At 41.6% G+C, this 23,965-nt stretch overlaps 1 protein-coding gene across 1 annotated transcript; it reads right to left on the minus strand.

Annotated features, from left to right (window-relative positions):
* Window positions 1-4,171: 4,171 nt before the first annotated feature.
* Window positions 4,172-22,472, minus strand: med14 (mediator complex subunit 14). The gene is made up of 30 exons (XM_030786080.1): window positions 22,128-22,472; window positions 21,346-21,372; window positions 21,107-21,212; window positions 20,713-20,886; window positions 20,299-20,428; window positions 19,926-20,054; window positions 18,841-18,948; window positions 17,289-17,421; window positions 16,774-16,924; window positions 16,395-16,506; window positions 15,849-15,974; window positions 15,472-15,550; window positions 14,967-15,126; window positions 14,639-14,833; window positions 14,138-14,272; window positions 13,766-13,842; window positions 13,467-13,627; window positions 13,040-13,186; window positions 12,705-12,796; window positions 11,464-11,616; window positions 10,779-11,048; window positions 10,223-10,454; window positions 9,605-9,730; window positions 8,311-8,493; window positions 7,758-7,996; window positions 7,341-7,520; window positions 5,566-5,673; window positions 5,354-5,479; window positions 4,695-4,884; window positions 4,172-4,532 (listed from the first exon to the last, which is right to left on the minus strand). The coding sequence occupies exons 1-30, from the start codon at window positions 22,298-22,300 to the stop codon at window positions 4,459-4,461; spliced, it is 4,296 nt and encodes a 1,431-aa protein (XP_030641940.1). The 5' UTR covers window positions 22,301-22,472; the 3' UTR covers window positions 4,172-4,458.
* Window positions 22,473-23,965: the final 1,493 nt, after the last annotated feature.

A 23,965-nucleotide genomic window follows, 5' to 3' on the forward strand; every position in this document is an offset into this window, starting at 1 on the left:
TGTTTAAACGAACGGTGCAAGTGAACGGAATAACCATCTACCCCCAAAATGATAATAGTTCAGAAAATAAATGAGTAAAGAAATGCAGCTGAAACGTTCTAATTTTCAAATAATCAAGCCTGTATTTGGACAAAAGTATAGTTTCCCAACAATCCTGACCACAACATGTCCTTAATAAGTAATTACAGAAATACACTGAGAAAATACATTTTCTTTTATCATATCATTTACTGAATCAGAATGGGGGATCTAGTGATGTCAGACACATAACACTAAAAACCATCTGAAATAATAGACTAAAATGCTCTTATAGAACCTTTGAACACATTTTTATTGATTAACACAAACTGTCTCTCAGATATAAAGTTAAAATACCAAAAACTGTTCTAGAGACAAACTGTGTTAGCTATTGTTTACAGCATTTCAGTTTTCCCTTTCACACACACACCATGAATAGCATTAGCACCACCAGTTTTACTAGCACCTATAGGAAAAAAAAAACGAATGCAATTATAAACATGAAAGATAGATAAGTAAACATGAAAGGATGAATTCTGCTGGGAACTCACACATAACAATTCTTACCTTAATTATTCAACCATAATATTTTTGAAAATCATTTTAACACTTTTGATCATTATAGCAATACATGACAGATAAAAATGCATTACGGATTGAGAGAAGAGTCAAGAACCAGCTTTTGATAATTATAGTTACCAAATGTTTGCATTACACACACCTCATTGCATGAGACGGCATGTGAGAAACACCCTGTCTCTGTATCTTAGCAATTATTGGTGTAAGAGTGTGGCCTGACTTTATTAGGTTAAATGGTCATTACAAAGAACATCCATTGTGCATTTTCTCCCGTCAGATTACATTTCCTAGCGAAGTGAAAGGGTTTATTTATTCCATTAATTTTGTTGATTATTTCGATTCAGAGCCTGTTCCATCCTCAGTCCAGATATGGACACTTTCGAAGCCTTGTGTGTCAGGTGGATGTTGAGACAAAGGTCATGACTGTACTGAGTTCTTCAGTAAGTTCCTCGGAGAGTGATAACACCGTTGATATCAAGTCATGCATTGTTTTCAATATCCTGTAAAAGAAATCCAGATAAAATTGTATTATGTTGATCTGAGTTTATATTGCAGGCACTGAAGAACATTTTGCACTTTGTTTCGAACACTCTCTTGAACCCTTCTTTCTCATTTCAAATATAGGTAAGTATATTGACTTGTTCACTTGTCTTACCAACTGACATGCTGTGCAGGAAGCTGAGGTTCCTGCTTGGTTTCTTCTTCTGTTACCAGAGACATCTTCAGCTGTTTGAAATTGGCTTCAATGTTCTTCTTTATGATGGTCAAAGGTAAGATGTCTTTGAAAGAGTTAAGCACTTGCTGCAATGCATCAACAGAACAGAATGAATAAGAGCTTCTTGTAAATCACTGATATTGTGTTTTGGAAAAGACTTACTCTATAAAGACCTCATCGCTCAATTCCCAGTATAAACACTGTAACTGAACTGAACTACTACTACTGGTCTATGCTGTGCAAACATTCTCTTCTAACCAAACCTTAATAGTAATGTAAGCTGTAAGGTTCTATTTTACCTTACTTAACAAAATGTGCAGTACAGTCATAAAAAGTAGTGATGGGATATTACATTAATGATGTAAAGTCAGAGAATTACTTCAATCCTTCTCGGGAAAGTTATAGATCCGACTGCAAATACTGACTTCTTGTGCCTGGATCAAAAATAACACCACAGACATGGAGCACCACATCTCTAGATATTAATAGGAGATTAGGGGATATTAATAGTTTAGTTAATCAACTCACATAGATGACCGACAGCTGATGAGCTATGTATTTGTGGCTCCCCAGATGCTGCACGTCATCTTCTAACTGCTGGCTAAGAACTAGCAGCTGATTCAGCTTTCCAATGTGAGGAAAATATTCTGCCCCCAAAAATATTGTTTAAAAATTAGACATCAGCCTGAAATAATTTAAGTAATATAAAAATGTCATTTGTTTTTCTCATCTCAAAAAATGTAACATAGTAAAACAGGTAGTCATTTCTAACCGTCCAGTGGTGGTCTTTCTAGCATGTCTACTGGGCTTCCATGTATGACAAAGACCTCTACTCGGGGAAACAATGCCGATAATCCAACAATATCCAAATAATCCTAAAAGAAAACCGGGAAAAGGCTCAGATAATTGTTGAGTTGATACATATGTGTAATATTATGGTTGGGGCTTTACCAAAATGCACATTTCAGTATGTTGTACTTGGAGAAGACAGAAATAATATTTCTCAAATACCTCCAGTAATGGTGCAGGCTGAGGCAGGTGCTCTAAGCACTGATACATCTGATCTATGACTGCAGCTCCTGTGAGAAAATACAAAGTATTCTAAACATGACAATCCCGTGGACCATCACGTTAAAGAGAGAAATAAACAGAAAGCTCACCTTGTTTGTGGAAAGATTCTGACTCCTCAGGACTTGTATCTTGTTTTAATTGTTCCCGGAACTATAACATCAAGACATACTGTAAACTCTGAGTATGCATGAAGCTACTTAAAAGTGAAGTAGAGAGAGAGGTAGTATTTGGAGACCTCAGAAATGAAGATGTTAATCTCACCTGATAGATCTGAGCCCTGATAAGAAGGTCCAGTTGGCTACAGAGACACAGCATCTCCAGTCTCACCTGCTCACTGCTCAGATGAATGGGCATAAGGGGCTTCTTCACTTGTAGCTCAACTGCTCGTATGCACATATTACCGACCCCGTGAATCGGGAAAATAGGCAAGACAATAAGAAAACAAGAGAATGCCCAACCAGATCCTATTATTCAGTTTCAGGTGGAACATGAGATTTATTGTCATCTCATTTTTCCCTACATTCAACAGCACCATTAAGATTACATTCGGCAGACAGTAAGCTTGATGATGAACCGATGACATAAAATACGCTTTCAATTTGCGTTAAGTGACCTACCTTTGAAATTCGCATGATAGCCATAGGGTCGACAGAGAGGTTCCGTTAAACTAACAGCAGCCATTTCAGCACTGTTATTTGTGTATAATATATCTTATCTTATTTGAATTGCCACAGTTAGTACTTAAAATGAGTAAGTATGAGATACAGTGACAATCCATCCAAATCTGGGATGCGTCGCTCCCAGACGCGGAAACTCTCTTCGCTTATCTCTTTTCCTGGACGGAATTATTTTTATAGAACACCAAAGACATTGCCCGTGAATCATTTTCAGGCGTCAGGCTGGTTAGATGCATAGATGTCCTGTAATTTTTTACGGTGGATCTATTTTCAGTAGTCATTACGCAAAATGATCTTTGAGAATGAAACTAATCATACCCCGAATAAGATATATAGTCCAATGTCACAGAAGACAGGTCAGTTTAAAAAGAGATCAGAACGACTTGAACCTAGTCTTTTGGGAAGAGTCACAGGAAAACATAGGCTATGTAGATGCACGCGCATCGAACCTACAGAGACCATCCCTCCACACGTTTTATGTATCAAATTAAACGGCGTCATTATATATTTCTACTGCGACCCAATCGTACAGTAATATATTTTGAAATGGCAAACCTCCCAGTAATGTACATACTACTCTCTTTAACAATCATCTGGATTGAAAGCAAAAAGTAAAATGCTATCAGCATGACGGAAGTTTCATTTTTAAGCAGCTTCTCTCCGAAACTAAACGACTCAAACAAATTCGTTTGAAATGATGAAATGACACACACGGTTTTAAAGATTTATTAAATAGTAATAAAGATAGACGAGAGAAGTGTTGGATACTTCTTTCAGACCTCCAAAGCAGTTATAGTAAAATACAGCTTAGAAAGTTTGTCACAGTTTTACAGTTTTGAAAGTGACAGGCTTACTTGGAAGGGTCAAAGTGATGACATCAAAAGGGAAAATACATTTAAATAGTGTGCTAATAAAGAATACATCCCCAATACCACAACAGTATTGATATTTTGCATTATAAAAAAATGAATAAAGTTTCTTGCAAACACATATTCTTTTAAAGGCTGAAGTACAAAACAATTTACAGCTGTAGGTAAACAAACCTTTTTTTTTTCCAAACCCATTATTTTTAAGAAGTGCATCTGACAAAAATAAATCAGGCATCTTTTCCTGTTGTCCTGAAACTATACATGTCTACTTCTCTCTGAAGAAATACGTTGACAGCGGCTTATTCCTTCATTTACAACTTACATTTTAACAAGAAAAGAAAAATATATGCTTTTGTGCATCATAATTCACTCCCTTTTATGGCAGAATATGGTACAACAGAGAAAAGTTCATTGGCTGTGACTGAGAAGTAAAGGTGTCCTTGGACATCTTGGGATCAAGGTTTAATTCGTCCTCAGTTCAGTACTGCAAGGAATCTCAAGTCATGTTTTTCTTAAAGTTGTTGCAGTGCTACGGCCGTCCACCAGGGTTCAGTGTGAGATTAGCCATGAGCTCATGAACTGAGGCAAATATTGTGCACTCTCCTACAGAGAAAGACAAGTAAAACAGTACATATTCTCGGCAAACTTCGTATTTCACACTGCATCCCGACCACTCAAACGAAATCAGTAAGTTCAGCTTAGAAACCATCAGTCAATAGAACTGGAGATCGATGTGTATGTAAATGCTTAAGGTTGAGCTCTAACCTTGTCGTGATTGGTGATGTTCGTTGAACCGCCTGAGGATGGTGCTGACCATGAGGGCAGCGGCGCCAGAGGAGCTGTGCTGGCGTGGGATGTCAGCCTGCTGGGTCAGCCCGGTCGCCATGTCGTACACAATAGGGACAATGATACTGATGGGCTCCTGAGGTACCGGCACCCTCTGAGTCAGCTGGAGCTGTGGGAGAACATATCACCATACTTACTGTGTGTGTGTGGAGTTACTGATCTGAGACCAGTTTCACTAAGGCACTCGCATAACTTTCCCCATGAAGAGGTTGAGAGATATTCTGAGCGTCACGCACACACATGGAGTAATCAAGCAATAACTACAGACAGCCATACCACTGGGTCTTATCATGTGACATAAAGACGTGTCCATTTTTTGCATTTCATTTTCAGAAAATACTTTTTCCTGCATTTCCCATTTTTTCCTCTGTTGATCACCCACAGGATACTGTACTGTAGCCTTCAAAAGTTATAAAAATGGCTAAGTAGGCTGTAATATGTGGTGTTACTCAATTACAGCTACTTTGTATGTTTGTCCTACAGTCTCTAAGCATACACATGCATTCACACACAAACACAGTGGCCTAGACCAAACCCCACTCTGTTCCCAAAAGGAAAAACAGTAGGAAGTCACTTACAAAGAAGAGCATCTTGGTCTTGAGCACTACGGCGATGGTTCCAGGTGGGGCGATGGGAGGGGCACTGGGTGGGATTGTCAGGCAGAACTGAACATTCCACTTCAACTGGGCAGCCTGGTCAGGGAACTGGTAGAGCACAGCCAAGTTCAGTTAGACCAAGTCTCTTACACGTAACACACATACACAAACACACACACCCATATGCAACTCACCAGCTCCAGTCTCATAATGCGTACGCAGTCTCTGAGAATGTTAGTGGGAGCACCCAACAGCTTGGTAAAGGCATTTAAAGTGTTATATTTGAAGGGAGGCCCAGCAACCTGTGGATAATTGGAGAAATGTATGAAAATGTAGTTAAAGTATCTGAATGACGGCACCTTATCCAAAATACTCATATACATCTCAGTTAATCTTGTGTCCTTTTCTATTTAAGTTACTAAAATTCTAACAGGCCTAAATGCGTTGAGGCATTACCTAACATATATCATGATTCATAGTTTTCCCATATCCAATAAATAAGTGTTAAAAAGAGAGCAAATTAAAGGGAAAGAAGGCACGACAGAGTTTTGGGATTCAAATACAGCAAATCCATATTTGTCCAAGGTCTGCTGCTTTGCCACCTTTACGTCGAAGCCCGAGGAAGAAAGTACCTTAAGTGAATTCCTGGGATGAGTTACCTTGACTGACCTTCACAGCTGAATTAAAATGCCATTCTTAAAAGAAAGGGCGATTTTACAATTCCAAGCCTCACCAAAAACAGCAAATGGAAACATAATTGAAAGGCAGAGCACATGCAGGGTTCTGCACAGCCCTACATTATGAATATGGAATGTACTTTCCTCTTTTCTATTATTGCTCTCTTTCTCTCTCTCTCTCTCTCTCTCTCTCCCACATACATCATTTCTCAACGCCGAAAGCGCAAGTTACAAAATAAATCTGTGAGCTGTCAACACTTCCCAGGAAAGCTCAAACACAGCCACTGAATAATACATGAGGTGAGAATAAGGACAAGTTGGGGAGAGTGAAGATTTCACTCAGCACTCACAGTCAAATGAGTGCACCGGGAGTACCCAACATGCCAGTGAATGAGAGCATTTATCCACTCACAGAGCTTTTTTGTCTATCGGACATTTCTGGGTCAAATACATAATTAACTAATTGGTTGAAATTAGGGATTTAGATTTACTCAGATGGTGTCAAACATCTGACTCTTGATACATTGGTTAAATGACGCACAACTCACGAGTACAATGTCATTCAGTCAAAAAATGGAACGAACACAAAAAAACACAGAAGATATGCAAATGTTCTACATATATAAGGGCAGATCGAAGCACGGTCTAGCCGCAAGACTGGAGATCCTGTTTGCTCTTGTTCACTCTGCCCAAATACTAAGTCATTGTAGAAACAATGACTTGATTATGCAGCTAAACACCAAAACAGGGCCATCTTGTTACACCCAGAGCACGGCACTTCGTCCAAAGGCCAGGTGATTGCACGATTATCTTTAATTAATTACCGAAATACTAAACATCTCAGAAGGAGACCTTGACAGTTTCGAGATCAATTCACATCTTCTCTGTGGGGTTGAAGACTCCATAGGCATCAGCTCTCTCACAGAGGTGGAGTGTTAAATATTCAGTGAGAGTTGCCTTTGTTTTCACCCCCTTGCAGAGCCACACTGACATCCGCTTTGGCATACTAATTCCACACAGTTAATGAGCCTTCCTGTGGTCGCTGGAGCTGAAATCTGAGCACCTGACAGCTTCACTGAGCTGACAGTTTCCCAGCGACATATCTCTATTCAACATTCATCCAGGTATCAAAAAGAAATCAATATTTCAATTACCTCAATCAAGCTCAACGCAGCAGTTCACTAACACAGAGTATAGGTAACACAGCTGGACCCAGACTGAGATAGAGAGAAAGAGAGAAGGAAGGAGAGAGAGAGACAGAGACAGAGACAGAGAGAGGATTAATTTCTTACCCGCGTCTCAAAGAACCTCTCCAGCACCTGCAGCTCATCTTGGGACCACGGTCCAGTGTTCTCTGGCGTGACTTTAAGCTGCAGAGTCTGATAGGTCTTTGGGTTGAGAGCCACCCTGCACTTCAACACCTCCGTCTTAAACATGATCACCCCTGGTTCATTGGAGTTGACGATGGTCAGCTGTAGAGAGATGGGAGTGAGGGCGTAAAAAGAGCTAGAAGCAACCATGAGGGTCCAGTCCTACTCCAAACACTACTGTGCTTCGCTTCTTTAACCAAACTGTGCAGAATTAAGACTGATCCAAAACATCACGAGATAATGACATAAGGACGTTCTTAATCAGGCACAGAGAAAGATAAAAAAAAAACCCACAGATAAAGTAAAATAAGAGAGAGGGAGGTAAAGATAGAAACATACATTAGGCTCAAGCTGTATTATCCTCTGCAGATGTCTCCTCATGATGACCGAGCCCAGGAAGCGCTCCAGTGGAGAACACAGGTAGCTGCCCGCCAGCCCTGGCACTAGACACGGCGTGGGAGAAGGCAACAGCAGCACGTGCAAGGCATTGTGGGTGAGGATGGTGGGTATGGAGGCAGCCCAGGAGCGCTGAGGTAGCTTACGTGGTGGAGGCATGCTCGTTGGCATTGTCTGGGAACCTGCTCGCGCACGCACACGCACGCGCACACACACACACACACACACACACACACACACACAAACAGACACATTAAATCAAAGGCTACAAAGAAGAAACAGCAACCTTCATTCAAAATGAATTAAAGCCACAACTAGTCTAAATACATCAACATCTTATATTGTTATATTCCTTAATATACTAATATCTGTGACCTGTGCCTTAAAGCCATCTAAAGATCATATTTACTCTCTCAGTAAACATTTCAAATCATCCATAGTATGAGTCTGAATCAACCAATCATGCACAACCGTGCCTGCTTTTATGGCTACTCACTGGAACCAGCACGAGGAGAGTGGGAAGCATCTGGAATGGGAGAGTGAAGAGAGGGGTTGCCAGGTGACATGCCATGGATACGTGCACCAGGGGAGGGTCCGGGGACCTGTGGGGAACCTGGCCAGGTCCCAGGGCGTTGGCTGGGAGACACCATGGTGTATGGTGAGCTGGGGTCTAGAGCTCCTGAAATGGAAGGAAAACAGATTCTAACATGAAACATGAGGTTCATCTTATCCTCATAGCACTGAGCAATTTATAAGCCACCTGTCCGTGACAAACAACAGTCCTTAACATGATCCACTGCTACAATTAAAGCATTTATTTTCTTAATTCCCAAGACAATTTTAATACTACAACATTCAACGTAGTGATTTGCATCATCAGAATAATTTTGTGTAAATTTATACTTACCTTAAGAAAATGCATATTTCTGATCAGACAAGCAGACAGTAATAATATTCACCATTATTTTACTTCATTAATAAACAAGGAATCGATGAATGAGTGTGTGTGTGTGACTAAATACACTGTGCCCATAGACGGCCTGTTCTGAAACAGACCTGCAGGTGCAGGTAACCAATCAGAACATTTAATTCAAAGTAGCAGGAGGCTTGAGACAACCGTATCACGGCTCACGGTGTTTCAAACTTAACAGGGCTCAGGGTTTTATGAGGCTAAATATTAAATTTACCAAACTCACTCCTTCACATGCACACACTGATTTCACCTGTTGTTTTTTGGTGTCTAAGTGTGTCTAAGAAGTTCTGAAGACACGTGACATCATTACTGATTCTCACCAAGCACGTATGCTACCACCCAAGAATCTAATCCCATAATTCATTTCAGAAGGCTTGACACAGGCATGCAAGAAGAACAAAGAGATCACAAAAGAACCCAACAACACAACAGCAGCAGAACACAACAAAGATTGACAATAAGATTGATTTTCAGTTTGGTAAGTACATTCTCACCAACATTAATCTTGACCAAATCAAAAATTAAAACAAAGAGGTCAAAAAGTCCACACAGTTTCCCTCACTGCAATCTACAGCACCGTAACTACAATACACATATAACGCACGTATGACAGCAAAACCACCACCAAGCACCCAGCTGGATTCACCTCAAAGAAGAAAAAAAAACTTGAATCATACAGCACTGCATCTCTCTCCATTGAACACCCATTGATCTGAGCTCACCAGAGCCAGTGGAGCTTTCTGCCTCTCAGGAGAAAGGGCAAATGGCAGAGAGGGGCCATTGCCAGCCCTTCTGCTGAGGCTCCTGGTGCACTTACCATGCGGGCTGGCAAAGTTGGAGGTCTGCCCCATGGAAATGCCCAGAGAAGAGGGAGATGGGGTGGGCCCGAAAGGAGAGGGCGCCCGCAGAGCGCCACTAGGGGAATTTGCTGCGTGGATGTTCCCTGCACATAATCAACCAATCAGTGGGCTTGGTCAGATATTGGCAAGACGACAAGAAGGGGTCGCATGTTTTTTTTTTCTCTTAACTCTCTTTCTCTCTCTCACTCACACACACACACACACACACACACTGTCTTAAGGTAAAGCAGGAATGTGGACATAGGCCCCTGGGGTTGAGCAGGGTGGAAGGGCGCAGGACCAAAAGCATGCTTCTCCCTTCTGGTGTGAGCACAGTTCGGCATTCCGGGTGCATATGGGTGCAGAGATTGTGTGAACACACAAACACACAAATGTATGCATACACACACACACACACACCATAAGCTTATGGAACAGCATTTTGAAAGCAATGGGTAGGATGGAGGCAAGAGTATTCTCTCTGTCATGTTTCTTTTCGGGGTTTTTTTTTTTCTCCAACCTTTCATGGGGGTGATGCCAAGCACATGTGGCACAGGGACACAAAGACATCGGTGCTTCACTGATCCACTCTTTACCTGGCGACTGCGTTGGCATCATAGAGGGTGATGGTGCCACGTTGCCATGGTAGGACGTGGGAGGAGAGGTGAGTGGGGGGTAGACCTGGCTCCTCACTGGCGGCTGGGGCTGGATGTGGGATAAAAGAGTATCCATGACATCCACGCCCACTGGAGACGGAGGGTTGTCATCCTCATTGACTGAGCGTCGGCGCGCGTCCTGGTTGCTGTCCACAAACATGTTCAGGAAAGTCTGAAAAAAAAAAAAGAAAAAGAAGAAGAAGAAAAAAAAAAGAAAAACGAAGTACTGTTATACTCTTAAAACACATCCTTCAGGGACCATGTGAGTGCTACCACAGGTAAAGTCCAATTCTTTTAGTGCAGTGAAACAAGACAAATACGAAAATACAAGTTCTACCTCCTGGTTTAAAATCGACTTAGAATTTCACCCAATTCTGCATGCCACAGATCCTCTATTCTCTGATTTCATTCATTACCCGACCTTGAGCCAAAATGGCACCGGAAAGAAGTAAGCCATCTAAACATGAAAATGACAGCCTATTTTCTACTGGTCTACCTTCAGCCCGGGCGCCGGGTAGAACCCTTCCACAATCTTTGTGTTGTCGAAGAGGCTGTAGGCGCCATCTCGGATGGCCACGACACCTCGGCTGCGGCAGTAGATGTCAATGCAGTACATGTTGCGGAAGGCCAGGCGGATGTGTGTGGGAGACTGCGGCAAGATAGAGAAGCATTGATATGCTGTGTTGGTTCTCTGTGTGAGCCCCAACATCGGAACTGTAGGCAGTTTGTTGATGGCGTTCAAGGGAGCCTGTGTGTCTGAGAGGACCTGGAGAAACACAAGGGAGGAGAAAATGAGAAGAGTTTTGGAGCCAGAGCAGTGCTTGGTGAGCACTAGCAATTCTGAGTGGGTGAAGTTTAACTTTAGGGCGGTTGTAATTTAGCAGAGCCATGATGCGGACTATGAAAACAGCTGTACTAAGTCAGTATTTTGTTAATAATTGCTTGAAGTTATGTGGTTTTAAAGTAACTTGTACTACAGATGCAAACAATTAAGTACATCCCAATTATTTGACAACTTCAAATGCTTTTGAAGAGTAATCTGAAGACAACCCCTGGTATACGGGAACACACACACGCTAATGACGAAGGCTTTGAGCTCACTTGGCCGTGAGCCATGACCTCATGAGTTGCCATGGAAACGTGGAAGAAGGCTGGGAAGGTGGTGGGGGTTTCATTTATACCTGGAGTAGCTGCACCACTGTGGGCATTTTGTTGAACATCTCCTGTAGCTGATGGAGAATAATGTTATGGCAATTGCTACAGCCTGAGTTGGGCCCCACTGTACCCAGGGAGAGATGGAAACGCTGACTTGCGGAGTTCCATTGAATGGTCACCTGGAGCAGAGCAGAGGGAGTATAATGGTTCCACTCGTATCCAGTGTGCAAACAGCTAAGTGCCACTGTGTAAACTACCATGGTATTGATCAACATGCATTATAATAGTTGTAATCCAATCCACCAAATGAGTCACACATTCTTCTCCTGCAGACGTCACATTGTTTAAAAAAAAAAAAAAAAAGTTTGCTGTGAAGACAGTGCTTGGGTTTGTGGGAAATGCTGCAATTGCAAATAGGTTTTTTAATATCTAAATATTAAAATGTATAAATTATTTTCGGAGCAAATTTGTGAGAGGCGCTTCTAGTTTCACATTGCAGAGCTGTGTGACCTCCATCAACATCCACGGTGTTAAAATTGCTTGTGAAAGCATACTGTTTGCATTGCTATCATAAATAAATTTATTCTGCAGGACGTTAATACTAAGAGATACTAAGAGTGTTTATTTACTCCATTCCAGGGGATATATTAAATATTAGCCCTGTTGAATTTGCTGTGCAGGCCAAAATTTGAATAAGCTATAAGAAAAGTTGCAAGCACAGCGGGCATAATAATAATAATAATAGTCAGTCCTACATATGATATAAAGAAGCATTTGAAGTTTGGATGATCCTATTCATTTCACAAAAAAAGATGCATAATTTTACAAGGGTCAGAATGTGCTACCACACCAATTACAATACGACAAGCCCCACAGAGACAGTAGACCCTTTATGGAACATTAGATTTTACCCAAATCATAAAGAGAGCCCTGTTTTGTGCTGCTTTCTGGAATGTTCTACCAAATTTTGGAAGGCAGTGAGCTCAGAGCGCGTGCCCTCACTCAAACACAGCTGCTGTCAGAGCAAAGATATCAACAGACACACGCTACCAACCATTTGTGTTCTTCATTTCACTCCCACTTTAGCAGCACATCCAAGCACCTAAGGTTTTAACCTCTCTCAGTGCTCAAGTAGGTGTGAGTGTGTGTGTGTGTGTGTGTGTGTGTTTGTGTGTGTTGCTGAGATCTCTTTGGTGGTGGAAAGAGCTTGAGTCAAAATTTGTTTCCAGAGAGTCCCGTATGGACTGATAACTCCAAGCACACTCACCGAGCTGCCTTTGGTGCTGCCGTAACACAAAACCAGCTTGCGGTAGTTGTACAGCCGAACTTCCGCAAACAAGCTCAAATACGAGGGCATTTCTATAAAGAAAATGGCATTAGTCGGAAACTCTCTCCACAGTGATACAAACATAAAAACAGAGCACCGTTCTTGATCAATGCAGTGAATCTGGGTGATAACCTCTCTTGTAAGTTCTTCCATTCCAAACAGACTTACAGCCCACCATTTGATTCACCGAATCCAAAAACTTATATCTAACAGATGCTAATGAATGGAAGCATATTGGGTCTCATTCTGGACAAATGGTTGAGTGAAGTGTTCACCTGGTAAGCATCGGGCAAACTCCAGTACACACTCGTAGAGCTGACTGATACTGTTCCAGTCATTCAGAAACATCTCCACCACCTTTCGCCCGCCCACTGGCTCCGACAGTGGATTCTCATAGGTTAGGTAGACGTGCCGCGTCGAGGCTGTGCAGAGAGGGAGTGACATACGCAACCCCGACATGTAAGTAACAGGATGCAAAAATATCTGAGTTGTTGTCACGATCATGTACAAACCATCCATTGTGAATTAAAAAAAAAAAAAAAAAACTGGGACCAATAACTCCTCACTATCCTCACATCGGTAAGAACGACGATGGAATCAGACACTTTGTGTGAAAAAAAATCAGATTAATGGTTAGCTAGAATGAAACTCATTTGGTAAGTATCTCCGTGAATGGCCATTGTTACGAGGTTCCAGACTTACTTTGCTCCTTGCTGGATGTACTGTTGAGGGGGCAGTTGGCAAACACCAGTTCTGCTACCCAGGTGCGGTTGTTGCGGCCTTGGAGTCTGAAGGTGCAGTCCAACAGGGAGCGATCCAAAGTCTTCCGGGTCTCCTCACTCACCCCCTTACAGGGAGGAATTCTGGAAAGCCAGAGAAAGACAATATGGAAACAGTGAGACAAAAGCAAACGTTTGGCAAGTAGCTAAAAGTTGAACTATATCTACCAAACGTGATAACCCATATTTCCTCAACACCAATGACATGAACTGAAACCTTACTTGAGTATTCGGATAGCGTGGCTGCAGCCATCGCCCTCCACCTGAACCCCTTGATGAGGAATCTCCATATTAGACAACTGATAGTCAAAAGAGACAGGCAAAACACATGTTTAAGTCAAAAAGAAAATTACAACTGTTTTACACAGTGCAAAAACTGACAGACAGACACAGAGAACCAGGCAGAGGACCTCTGTGCATAGAATTAACAAAGGATAAAAGGAGATCTGGTGTCACAATAATGTCATATCTCTGTTTGAAGCTTTTGAAGTTATTATTTTATAACACGATACAGGATTATACATTTTCCTAGCGATGTTTATTCCAGTCACTCCGCACTAATGCTGGATACCAGTCTTAGAGGGGTGTATGTACCTCACAGCGAAGTCCAATAAGGGGCATGTTTGTGTCGCACATGGCCACCAGGTGGGCAAGATCTTTATTGAAGGCGCACATCTCCCCTGAGCGTTTGGGTTTTTTGGGCTCAATGGCATTCTGCTCCCCTGAGAGCTGCAGGGTTAAACAAACACACATACAGCATCTGTGAACAACATACTTTACATCAAACACACGGCTCCCTCTTACTGTGCTTTCTGAAACACGAGGCACAAACCTACAAAGATGAAATGGAATCAAGCATCTCATTACAGGTAATGGCCTATTGCAATTACTCTGCCTATCAGGGCTTCTACCACCCACTGAAGTCTTTAGAAGTTATTTTTCCTAAGAACACCACAGCTTTGCACAGTGTGCACTAACATCAAAGACTGCTGATGGAAATTAGAAAGGGAATTTTATAACATATTTGTTGCACTTTTGTGTTACACTTCATAGTTGGGTGAAACAGTTCAATCAGAGGCGATGGGAGCCCCCTACCTTTCTCTTTGCTCCTGGTCGGGCTCCTCGACCAGAGGAGAGGTCCTGCACCAGTTCCTCCAAGTTGGGCTTGAACTGCTGCAGCAGCTGGGCACACGGGAGACCATCCTCACCTTCTAGCTGACTCACTGAGAGAAAAGAATACTTATACTGAAGCTCTGTGGGGCAGCCTGGCACATCAAACATCTCCACCACCTGAGGAAAATTTAGGGGAGTAGAAAGAGAGATGTTATATAGCACTAGCATGGTTGGCTTCTTATGTGAGGACGTATAATACACTTGGAGCTGTATTGGATAAAGACTTGTGCAGAAAGACCGAATTGCTTACAATGTAGTATTGTGGCAGCCGGGTGAGTTTGATGAAGAGGCGGTGTTTTGATATGTTGCCCACGGGGTGGGAGGCAGAGTTTGACAGGTGGAGCGTATCTGTGCACAGTGTGGGGAGATGTTTCACTGACTGTCTACATCTCTGCTCCCCTAACCAAAACCTGTTGAAAACACAATAATATGATTAGTCATTCAATCAGGCACACACTGTCTCAGATGCTCTAATCACCAGAGAGAGAGAGTGGGAGAGGGAGCGTATTTTGCAGTTTGTCAGAACTCAGCAGTCGAAGTTAGTGCTAAACGTGACCTTTCATGTCTTCCCATCACTTTCATGATGTAGGTAATCAGTGTTTGTGTTTATTCTTTTTTTTTAAACCTCATTGGGATAATAGCACAAAGCACAATAAAAACTGCATTTTGCTTCTGTCAGTTAACCCCCCCCCCCCCAGTCTCACAGACACAGACAAGTTGAGTTGTTGGGTAGAGGAGACAGAGACGGTCTTTACTTTAGTTGTTGTAACCATGAGATGAGGCGTTTCATGTCATCATTGATGGTCTTCTCAATGTCATCCAGCATTGACTGATCTGCAAATGGATACCAAAGAGACATTGCAGGAAATAAATTAGTTAAAAACAAAACAAAACAAAACACAAAAATTTAAAAAAGCAACTATAACCACTAGCATGGTGTAGAATGTTTCTGATCACCATCTCCTAAATCAATACAGGCATTAATCACCACTAATGACTATCACTAATTCTTCTCGTGACTGAGCAGCAAACAGGTCATGAGTAGGAGAGGATATCCATGATGAATGTGCTATATGGATTCATGCTTACTAGTCTTTTTTCCTAACGAGATTTTGTTCTCCCGTTGACTTACCAATTCCATAGAGCATTGGCTGAAACATTCCTGAGTGCAAATCGACAAATATGTGGAGACATTCAGATCGGCCGCACGGCTCCAAGATCGGAATGACCAGAGTGGGAAGAGCAGTTTCTATGAAGGCTGGAGAGAAGAAACAAATTCACCTTTCTTTTTGTGTCTGTCTGTCTGTCCTCTAAAAGGCCATAGGCCATCTCCTCTGTGCTCCTTCTTATGAGACAATGAGCCTAAAATTCTTTTAGCTTTGCCAAGAGAAGTCATTGATATAATTCGGGAGGCTATGCTTACATTTAATCTGATTTCACAAGCATAAAGTTTCACGCTGAACTTTAAAAAGCCATTAAAACAAGAAATACATACAATACATCAGTAATGATAGACATGTAAAGACATGTTTTTGTCTTTTCAGTAGTTTAGGTCATCTTCAGGAATTACAGCCTGACTCATGCTCTATGGATTTGAGAGACACTGTGGTCTGTCTCTGATTTAGTCCTATGAGATCAGCTCAGTCGCTCTCAATGAGTCACAGATAGTCTCACTTACAGTTATCACCAGGGTTGCTGCCCCTCAGAATAGCTTTGAGTTCCTGGAGCTTCTGATGTGAGCGGGCATGGACACTGTCGATCAAAAGCTTTTCCACTGACAGATGGTCAATCTACAGGAAGGTTAGATTAAGAGTAACAGAAACGGTTAATGCTAGTGAGGAACGGCATACCAGGGAAATTCACTAATAAGTTGTCCTGATGGCACTTAGAATCTTAAAAGCATCACAGCTGTTTCAGCGCCCATCAAATCTCGATGGAGCAGGCACATGACAAACAGACAGAACCAAATGAGTCCGAAAGAAATAACTTCAAAAAACCACAGATGGCATCGCTATTCACCAGGCCACTGTGAGACGCTTATCAGGAACTCTGCTCACCTTCATGGCTCTCTCCATTAGTTTGGAGTCACAGGCTGGTAAAGGAGGCTCGTGGGAAATCTGTAATGGTTTAGAACCATCCTTCTCATCGATCTTGATGTGAACCTTGTGTACCGACGCCGTGCCTGTCTTCCGGCCCAGAATCTGTTGACTGGAGGAGGGAAAGTTGGTGAGCTAGTGCCCTGCAGAGCAACTGCCATGAGCAATCTCTACAACTCTCTACACTCCATCAACAAAAAATATCTACACATCATATTTTGCTCCATTGCACATTGATACGTATTGCACCGATATATACCAACACCAAACATTCCTGCAGTATTTATAAAACATAACCAAAATCATATTCAACACCATTACATTTCATATATAAAAAAAAAAAAAACCATGATGGGCAATTTGAATAAGAATAAGAGGTCACATTAAAACACAGTGTTAAAGATCTGTGAAAGACAGGTCCTCCAGTACGGGAGAAGCTGAGCTGAACTAAGCGTTGGTGTCGCTGGGTGTCTTACTTCCAGACGGCCAGTGTGAGACACCTGGCGGGAGCATAGCGTTCCACCTGTACCAGGTCTCCCCAGCGCTCTCGGATCAGCATCAGAGTCTGAGAGTGCAGAACCTCCAGTTGCAGCGACAGGCAGAAGGAGTCTGGGAACACTGGGTCAAGGACTTGATAAGATGACATCAGACTCTTCATCAGTGTCACAGCATGATAGCATATTACTGAATAAAAGGTGAAGTGGGGTTGTGAACACATGTTAGTTAGATTGCAGCTGAAGACTACTAAAAAAAAAGCAACTGTGAGAGTTTCAGGCATGGTTGACAGAGAGGCTAGCAGATTAAAAAAAAGCTCTATACTAATAGATTGAGAACCAAAGCCTTCCTGGATTTTAAGAGTGGTGCAGGGAGATTTGGCCTAACGGTTTCCCTTCCTGAAAATGCATTTTTGAAAAATCTCAAAAGTGAAAGTCAGTGAAATAAACAAAAAAAAACTCAACAGTTCATGAAGATAAAACAGAGGGGAAATTTAGTCTTTTCCTATTTTCTAGTGCATCATATATGTTTTTGCGTGTAAGACGTGCAAGTGTCTCTGAGGACTCTCTGAGGGAGAGAGAGAAAGAACAAACAGCAGCTCATTAGCATTCATTCAGCTTTGCAACTGTAGCACATCAAAGAGCTTAATCAGACAATCGGAGGAGCAGGCACATACTAACTAGCTCCAGCTTTCTCCCTCGCCTCCACAGTACAGGTACCATGTGGAAGCTATTAAATGGAGAAAGATATGAATGAAAGACAATAACACATCTATTACTCTTACACCTTTCAATTACGTGGGTGTAGAGCAGTCACTGTCAAACCGCATGTCTAGCGGTTAATACAACCGAAACCCAATAATTAACCCATTTATGTTCTACAAACTTTTCGCCACTTCCCAATGTTTTCATAATGCGTTAAAATGGAGCTCGTAAGATATACTGTATCAGGCTGTAACTAGATTATACTCTTAGTAAAAACACTGCTTGTGTATATGGGGACTCAATAAAATCTTGTCATCTTATCTTATCATGAAAGCAGTGAAGACAGTTATGGTGTATATTTGTTCATTTGTATTAAAAAGAAATGGGCTAGAAATATCTCTGCAGGGCTTGTTGATTATTTTTCAGGCTACCTGCTCACCTGCTTACAGGCCCCAAATGCCATCCCCAACGTGAACCTTCCTTATCAAAGTAGAAACCCTCACTGCCTCACAGATATGCATTTAAATGAGGTTTCCTCCAATGCTATGAAAAAACCAGTGGAATTAACCGTGCCACCCTTTCCTATGATCAATTTCAATTAATACTTGACAAAGTGGTATGTTTCCACACTCCCTCCTCTTTTCCATACTATTCCAAACCTGGAAACCATCAAAATTAAATTCCATACTTTTCCATATCTGAGCAAGAGTAACATATGTACCCGCCTTGAACAGAACTGACTCATGGCTTGTCTTACGTAAATACACCGGGACGGTCAGACAGAGAAACTGAGCATGCTTGCTGTGCACAGCGGGAGCTCAAAGGATACGCAGGCAGTTGTACATGTCCTGCAGGGGCTTGTCGTCTGCGAAAAGGCGGGACTGCACCAGCTCGTGGATGTAGTTCACCTGCAGACTGTGCACCAGCGCTCGGCCATCTGCAGAGGACAGAGAGAAGATCATAGAGACATGGAGTGAAGACTTAAAAATCAATCTCTGCTTTAGTGGCATTGTCTCCCTTCCATGTACAGTAAACTGAGCAGATACAGTGGCTTTTATGATGGCTGCTCCTTGCAGCTCAAATCAATATACTCCAAGCATTTTTTTTTTCCTTTTGAATTAAAAACTATTGATGAATGACAGAACTGGAAAACAGAGCTCTGCAAAACCAATGCCAACTCACGGATACTCCCCAAAAAAAAACCCCAAACAAACAAACAAAAAACATATCACAGACCAGAATAAGAGGACTAATGTTAGATGTGTGCATGAGGTTAGAGCTATTCCAGCGTTTTGAGGCAAGAAACAGCAGGCAGAACAACCAAGTATTAGTCAACTCTAAGCATCAATCTATCATTAGCGCTGCATGTGGTAATAACACATTGCTGCTGAAAGAAAGATGGTCAGTAAAGAGCCTTCACACTGAGCCAGGACCCAGGAGGGCTGGGGCTGTAAGAGCCAAACCACCACTGAGCTTTAGAGAAGTCTCACGAAGCAATACAATGAGTAATATCACTCAATGTGACACGAAACACAATACAGATATTTCATAGAGGGCAGAAAAATGTCTGGAAAACATCTCTGAGCTGTGGGTGAGTGATTACAGAACATAACTTGTTCTTTTCTGTTTCCCATGTCTTGCAGTACAACTGTACCATTACATCATGTGGCATCCTGCTGCTCACGTACGGGAGGTATTATCTATTTATGACATACAGAGTAATAAACGTAATTGTTCAGAACAGTTTCCTGCACAGCCATAGCACTCATGCCTGAAATTTGTGCTATCCTTTGACTAGTCTAATCCTACTTGTTAAGAGGCATACACATTGGTTCAATTGCTCTCTGTGTTACTAGAGATGTCAAGCTTTCCTTCAGAGAACAGCTATAACAAGACATACAGACATAGACATACCTCCTGTCTCCTTGTCCTCTACCAGGATTTCCAGCTTTAGCAGTCTCCAAGGAATGTCAGGATCATCTCCCATCACTGTCAGAGTGGCCTCAAACTCTCCCTCCACCCGGAATTTCACACGCCCATTTGCTGTACCAAACACAGTCCACGTATGTTACACCTCTGCCCTCATTTGTAATTTCCAGAAACAAAGTGCTAAAAAAAAATGGTTAAACACTTCGAGCATAGCACAAAAAAAGTATCATATCACAAATATTTCTGTATTGTGTCCCATCATTAGAATTTTTTTCCCCCAAAAAGCTATATTTCATGCTAATAACCACATGGAAAGAGAGAGAATGAGCTTTTCATGTCTGGGATTAGGAATACCCACCAACTGTGAGGTTGGCTAACTGAGGAGGCAGGTCAGTGGTGACCAATCGATGCCGCAAGATTTGGTTCAGCTGGTTCAAGGTGGCCTGTTTCTCTGCCTTAGTGATGGGATCTGGAGGTATTATTTTGTCCTAGAGAGATACACGGGGTGCATTAAAAGCGTAAAAAAGAACATTACTTGAATGCAGCAAACCGCCACTTAGAGAACAAACATATGGGAGTTGAGCACCTGGGGCAGAAGTAAGATTACAAACATGAAAGATCACAGTCACTACAAGCAGAGCGAAAAGGCTCAAATTTCCTTATTATCATAAAGAAATAACAAACATAAGACAGAGACTGTGAAAGCTCATTATGGTTCTGTGGCCTCACGGAGAAAGAAACGCAAAGGGCAAAGGGAGAACAAAGTCCTTACCCGGATACAGGTTGGAAGACGTGGGTAAGACCCTGTAGTCAGCACATCGATGGCAAATGGGATGGCAAAGCTGGGAAGACGAGCATGAACCAGGGCATCCCTTGCCAGCGATGCCAACCGATCAGCCGTGTCCACAAACAAAAACGCCTGCTGGTCCAGGAACGTGGAGATCATCTGGAGGCAGAGAAAGAATAACTTCCCTTTATTAAAGACTTAATGACAGCAACGGTTGCAACAAAGTGCTATCCAAGGAGATGGTGGTGAGGGATGATTCCATTAAGGCTAAATTGAAGAGGCAGCCTCTGCCGGTACTGTGAATTTGCACTATGTTCTCAATAAAAATGGACGGGTTTGTCAAAGAGTATGAGCAGAAATACAATCTGAAATGACATACCGCACACTTCTCCACTTTCCCGGCATTGCTTGCCCACTTGACGAGAGCAAGCAAACGAACAAAGAGCTGACGTGTCCGACTGGCGAACTGCACTATTTCAATTTTTCTGTCAGAGACAAGAAACAAAAGGCAGCTCAACTACAACGGGGTGAGGTGATCAAAATGTCAATTTATGAGGCGTTTTCTCCAAGGTTCTGAGGTTTCTTAATTCAACATTAGAATGTTAAAGGACTTCTTACCTTTCCATATCAGTCTTCCTTGGGAGACTACAAAAGAAAAAGAGGACATTGACAAATTGTGTTTTCCAATCGAAAGAATTCAATTCTATCACACTGTCAAAACAACTGCTTATTTTTATTTTTCAACACTGTTAAAAATGAAAAGCTATCTGTATACCATTGTTGCTTTGTGTAACTTTTATGGAAAGCAGCATTAAACAGCAACTCATATGTGAAGGCATAAGATCAGTTGTCTTGGTGTTAATATTATCATCAGTCTCAGGGATTTGGGATTCATTCTGCATATGTATGTTACTGACACGAATTTACTGCCTACAGAATCAGCAGAATTTATTCATTTTGATTCAGCATTTAAAAGAGACAAGCTAGACTCCAACATAGCAGCAGTCTGCATTGAATGTGTAATGTCTTGCTACATATCTGATACATGTTATGTCTATGGAAGCTATTCTGACCAACAAGAGCCCCATTATACTAATTGTATGATTACAGGAGCATCACAAGAATGTGGATATTTCCAGCAGTGGTACGTAAATAGAAAGCATAGCTATTTGTTGTTTGTTGTGCATGAATTAAAATGTTTGTTTGGAATGCATGAGTCGAAAACAAAAAACCAAACGAAACAAAAACCACTTTTTTGTTAACTTACCAAACTGACTACAATTGCTATTTTAGGATTTAAGTACCTTCTATATAACTTATATATACCTTAGTCACGGAGCTAACGTTAAACAGCGTCTGATCCCATTCACTGACAGACTACATGGGAAATCGGAACTTACAGCTCAGCCAGCAGAGTAATTTCATGGTAAGTCCTCTGCAGAAGGAACTCGATAAGAATGCTGAGACGAACCCCTTGAGTGGCAGGGGCACCCGGAGGAGGAGGCAGGGGAGCAGAAGTTGGACCCCCGGCTGGGACCAGTTGGCCGTCTGGACCGATCTGCACTGGAGCCATTTTAAACAACAGCCGCGATAAAGCTACGAAAAGCGACCCCAAAAACCTTTTAACTAGCGTGTACTTTGGATAAGAGCGAAAGATAAAATAAATTATTGTCGCCCCAACCAAACTAAACTGGACAAGCGTCTTCGATCCATTAAAAAGCCGGTTAAAATCCGTAGTTTGGAGCCTTGTTAGAGAAAACGCTCATGGTCTCTGACCGCCATCGCTGCTGGTTTCTACAGGAAGTGATTAGTGATTTGGTGAAACTGTTTGCCCCGGATGCAAAATGTGGAAACGATTCAGCGGAGATGTGTGGAGATATTGGTTCGATCCTCAAATCATTTAAAAACAAACAAGGAAACGAAAATTATTAATGGGGAAAACTGATCGATTCGAGGAAATATGTACATATAATTAATATATTCTAAATGATATAACTCACTCTCACTTGTGCCCTTGAAGAAAATTCTAGCAGCACCGATTCTTCAGCCTACATTTTAATAGATTCTTTTACCCATCGGTTTTATAACATACTTTACTGTAAAGATTTTGCAAAATAATACTGATTGGCTTCAGTCCTATGCGTGGGCCGTTGTTTGCCAGAAATATTATACAAAAGTCTTTGTTGTGTAATAATTTCTGGCTTTTTAAAATGAAAAACGTTATTATCTTGTGTGTGTGTGTGTGTGTGTGGGGGGGGGGGGGGGGGGGGGGGGGGGGGGGGGGGGGGGGAGTATTTCAGTACAAATTTTAATGCTGAATAGTGAGGACAATGATTACTTTTGGAACTATCAATAAACTGGTTTGCTTTACCTACAGAGATCACTTAAACATGAAACAGTGCAATGTCATTGTCCATACCAAAGAAAAGGAAATTGGAGAGTACCAGAAAGAGAACTGTGTAGAATGAGTATGGTAGTCCTCTGTGGAAGCAAAAGGCTGGAAGACAATGAGTGAAATAAAGTGCAGCACAGAAAATGCAAGGTACTTTCTTGTGAGTCATCATTATCTGTCCTCATGTCTTTGTGGTCACACAAGGTCCCAATTAACATATTCAGTTTCAAGGTCTCAGGCGTAAAGGGATGTTTGTTAAAAAAAAAATAATAATAAAGTCTTGGTCAGTTTCATCCCCCATAAAATATATAAACTGACAAAGGTAATGTGACAGGGAGCAGCTTCTGTACACATACTGTAGACAGACTGTTTTACAGTATCCCAATTTCATGGTGTTCATGCTGAAAAAAAAACAACTTAATGTTTAATTAAATTATTAAACTTTAGATTTTGAGGGAGTGAATGCAAGGCATACTCCCTTTTTGGTGAATTATGACATTGTCACTAATGGCAAATCCCTTGTAAATAAAGACTGGCAAACCAAACATTCAACTTAATTGGCAGACTTTTTTGACTACCACAACATTCCAACTTACTAACACTTAAAGACAGATATGAGTTCCTCAGTTATGTACAGATAAGATTACTTAGATAGGATTGTGTAGATGTACACCCATTTATTTATTTTAATTACTTTCATCACTTCCAGTGTGTTATATATAACGATAACTTTCATGTATTAACTCTTTTGACTGTTTTATCATTCTAGAAATGAAAGAAGTTAACATAGGCCATCCCAGTGTGCTTCTTTAAGAGCATTTTTTCAGTCACTTCTCTTGTTGATGG

The sequence above is a fragment of the Chanos chanos genome, chromosome 10, assembly GCF_902362185.1.
Source record: "Chanos chanos chromosome 10, fChaCha1.1, whole genome shotgun sequence".
Classification (NCBI taxonomy): domain Eukaryota; kingdom Metazoa; phylum Chordata; class Actinopteri; order Gonorynchiformes; family Chanidae; genus Chanos; species Chanos chanos.

What these genes read in the sequence shown, in the direction of transcription:
- med14 (XM_030786080.1), bottom strand. Translation starts at nt 22,300, where the DNA reads ATGGCTCCAGTGCAGATCGGTCCAGACGGCCAACTGGTCCCAGCCGGG. An exon ending in CTCACACTGGCCGTCTGGAA is followed by an intron (nt 16,925 to 17,288) that starts GTAAGACACCCA and finishes TCCCTCCTCCAG; the next exon opens with TCAACAGATTCTGGGCCGGA. An exon ending in CTCTCCTCGTGCTGGTTCCA is followed by an intron (nt 7,997 to 8,310) that starts GTGAGTAGCCAT and finishes GTGCGCGAGCAG; the next exon opens with GTTCCCAGACAATGCCAACG.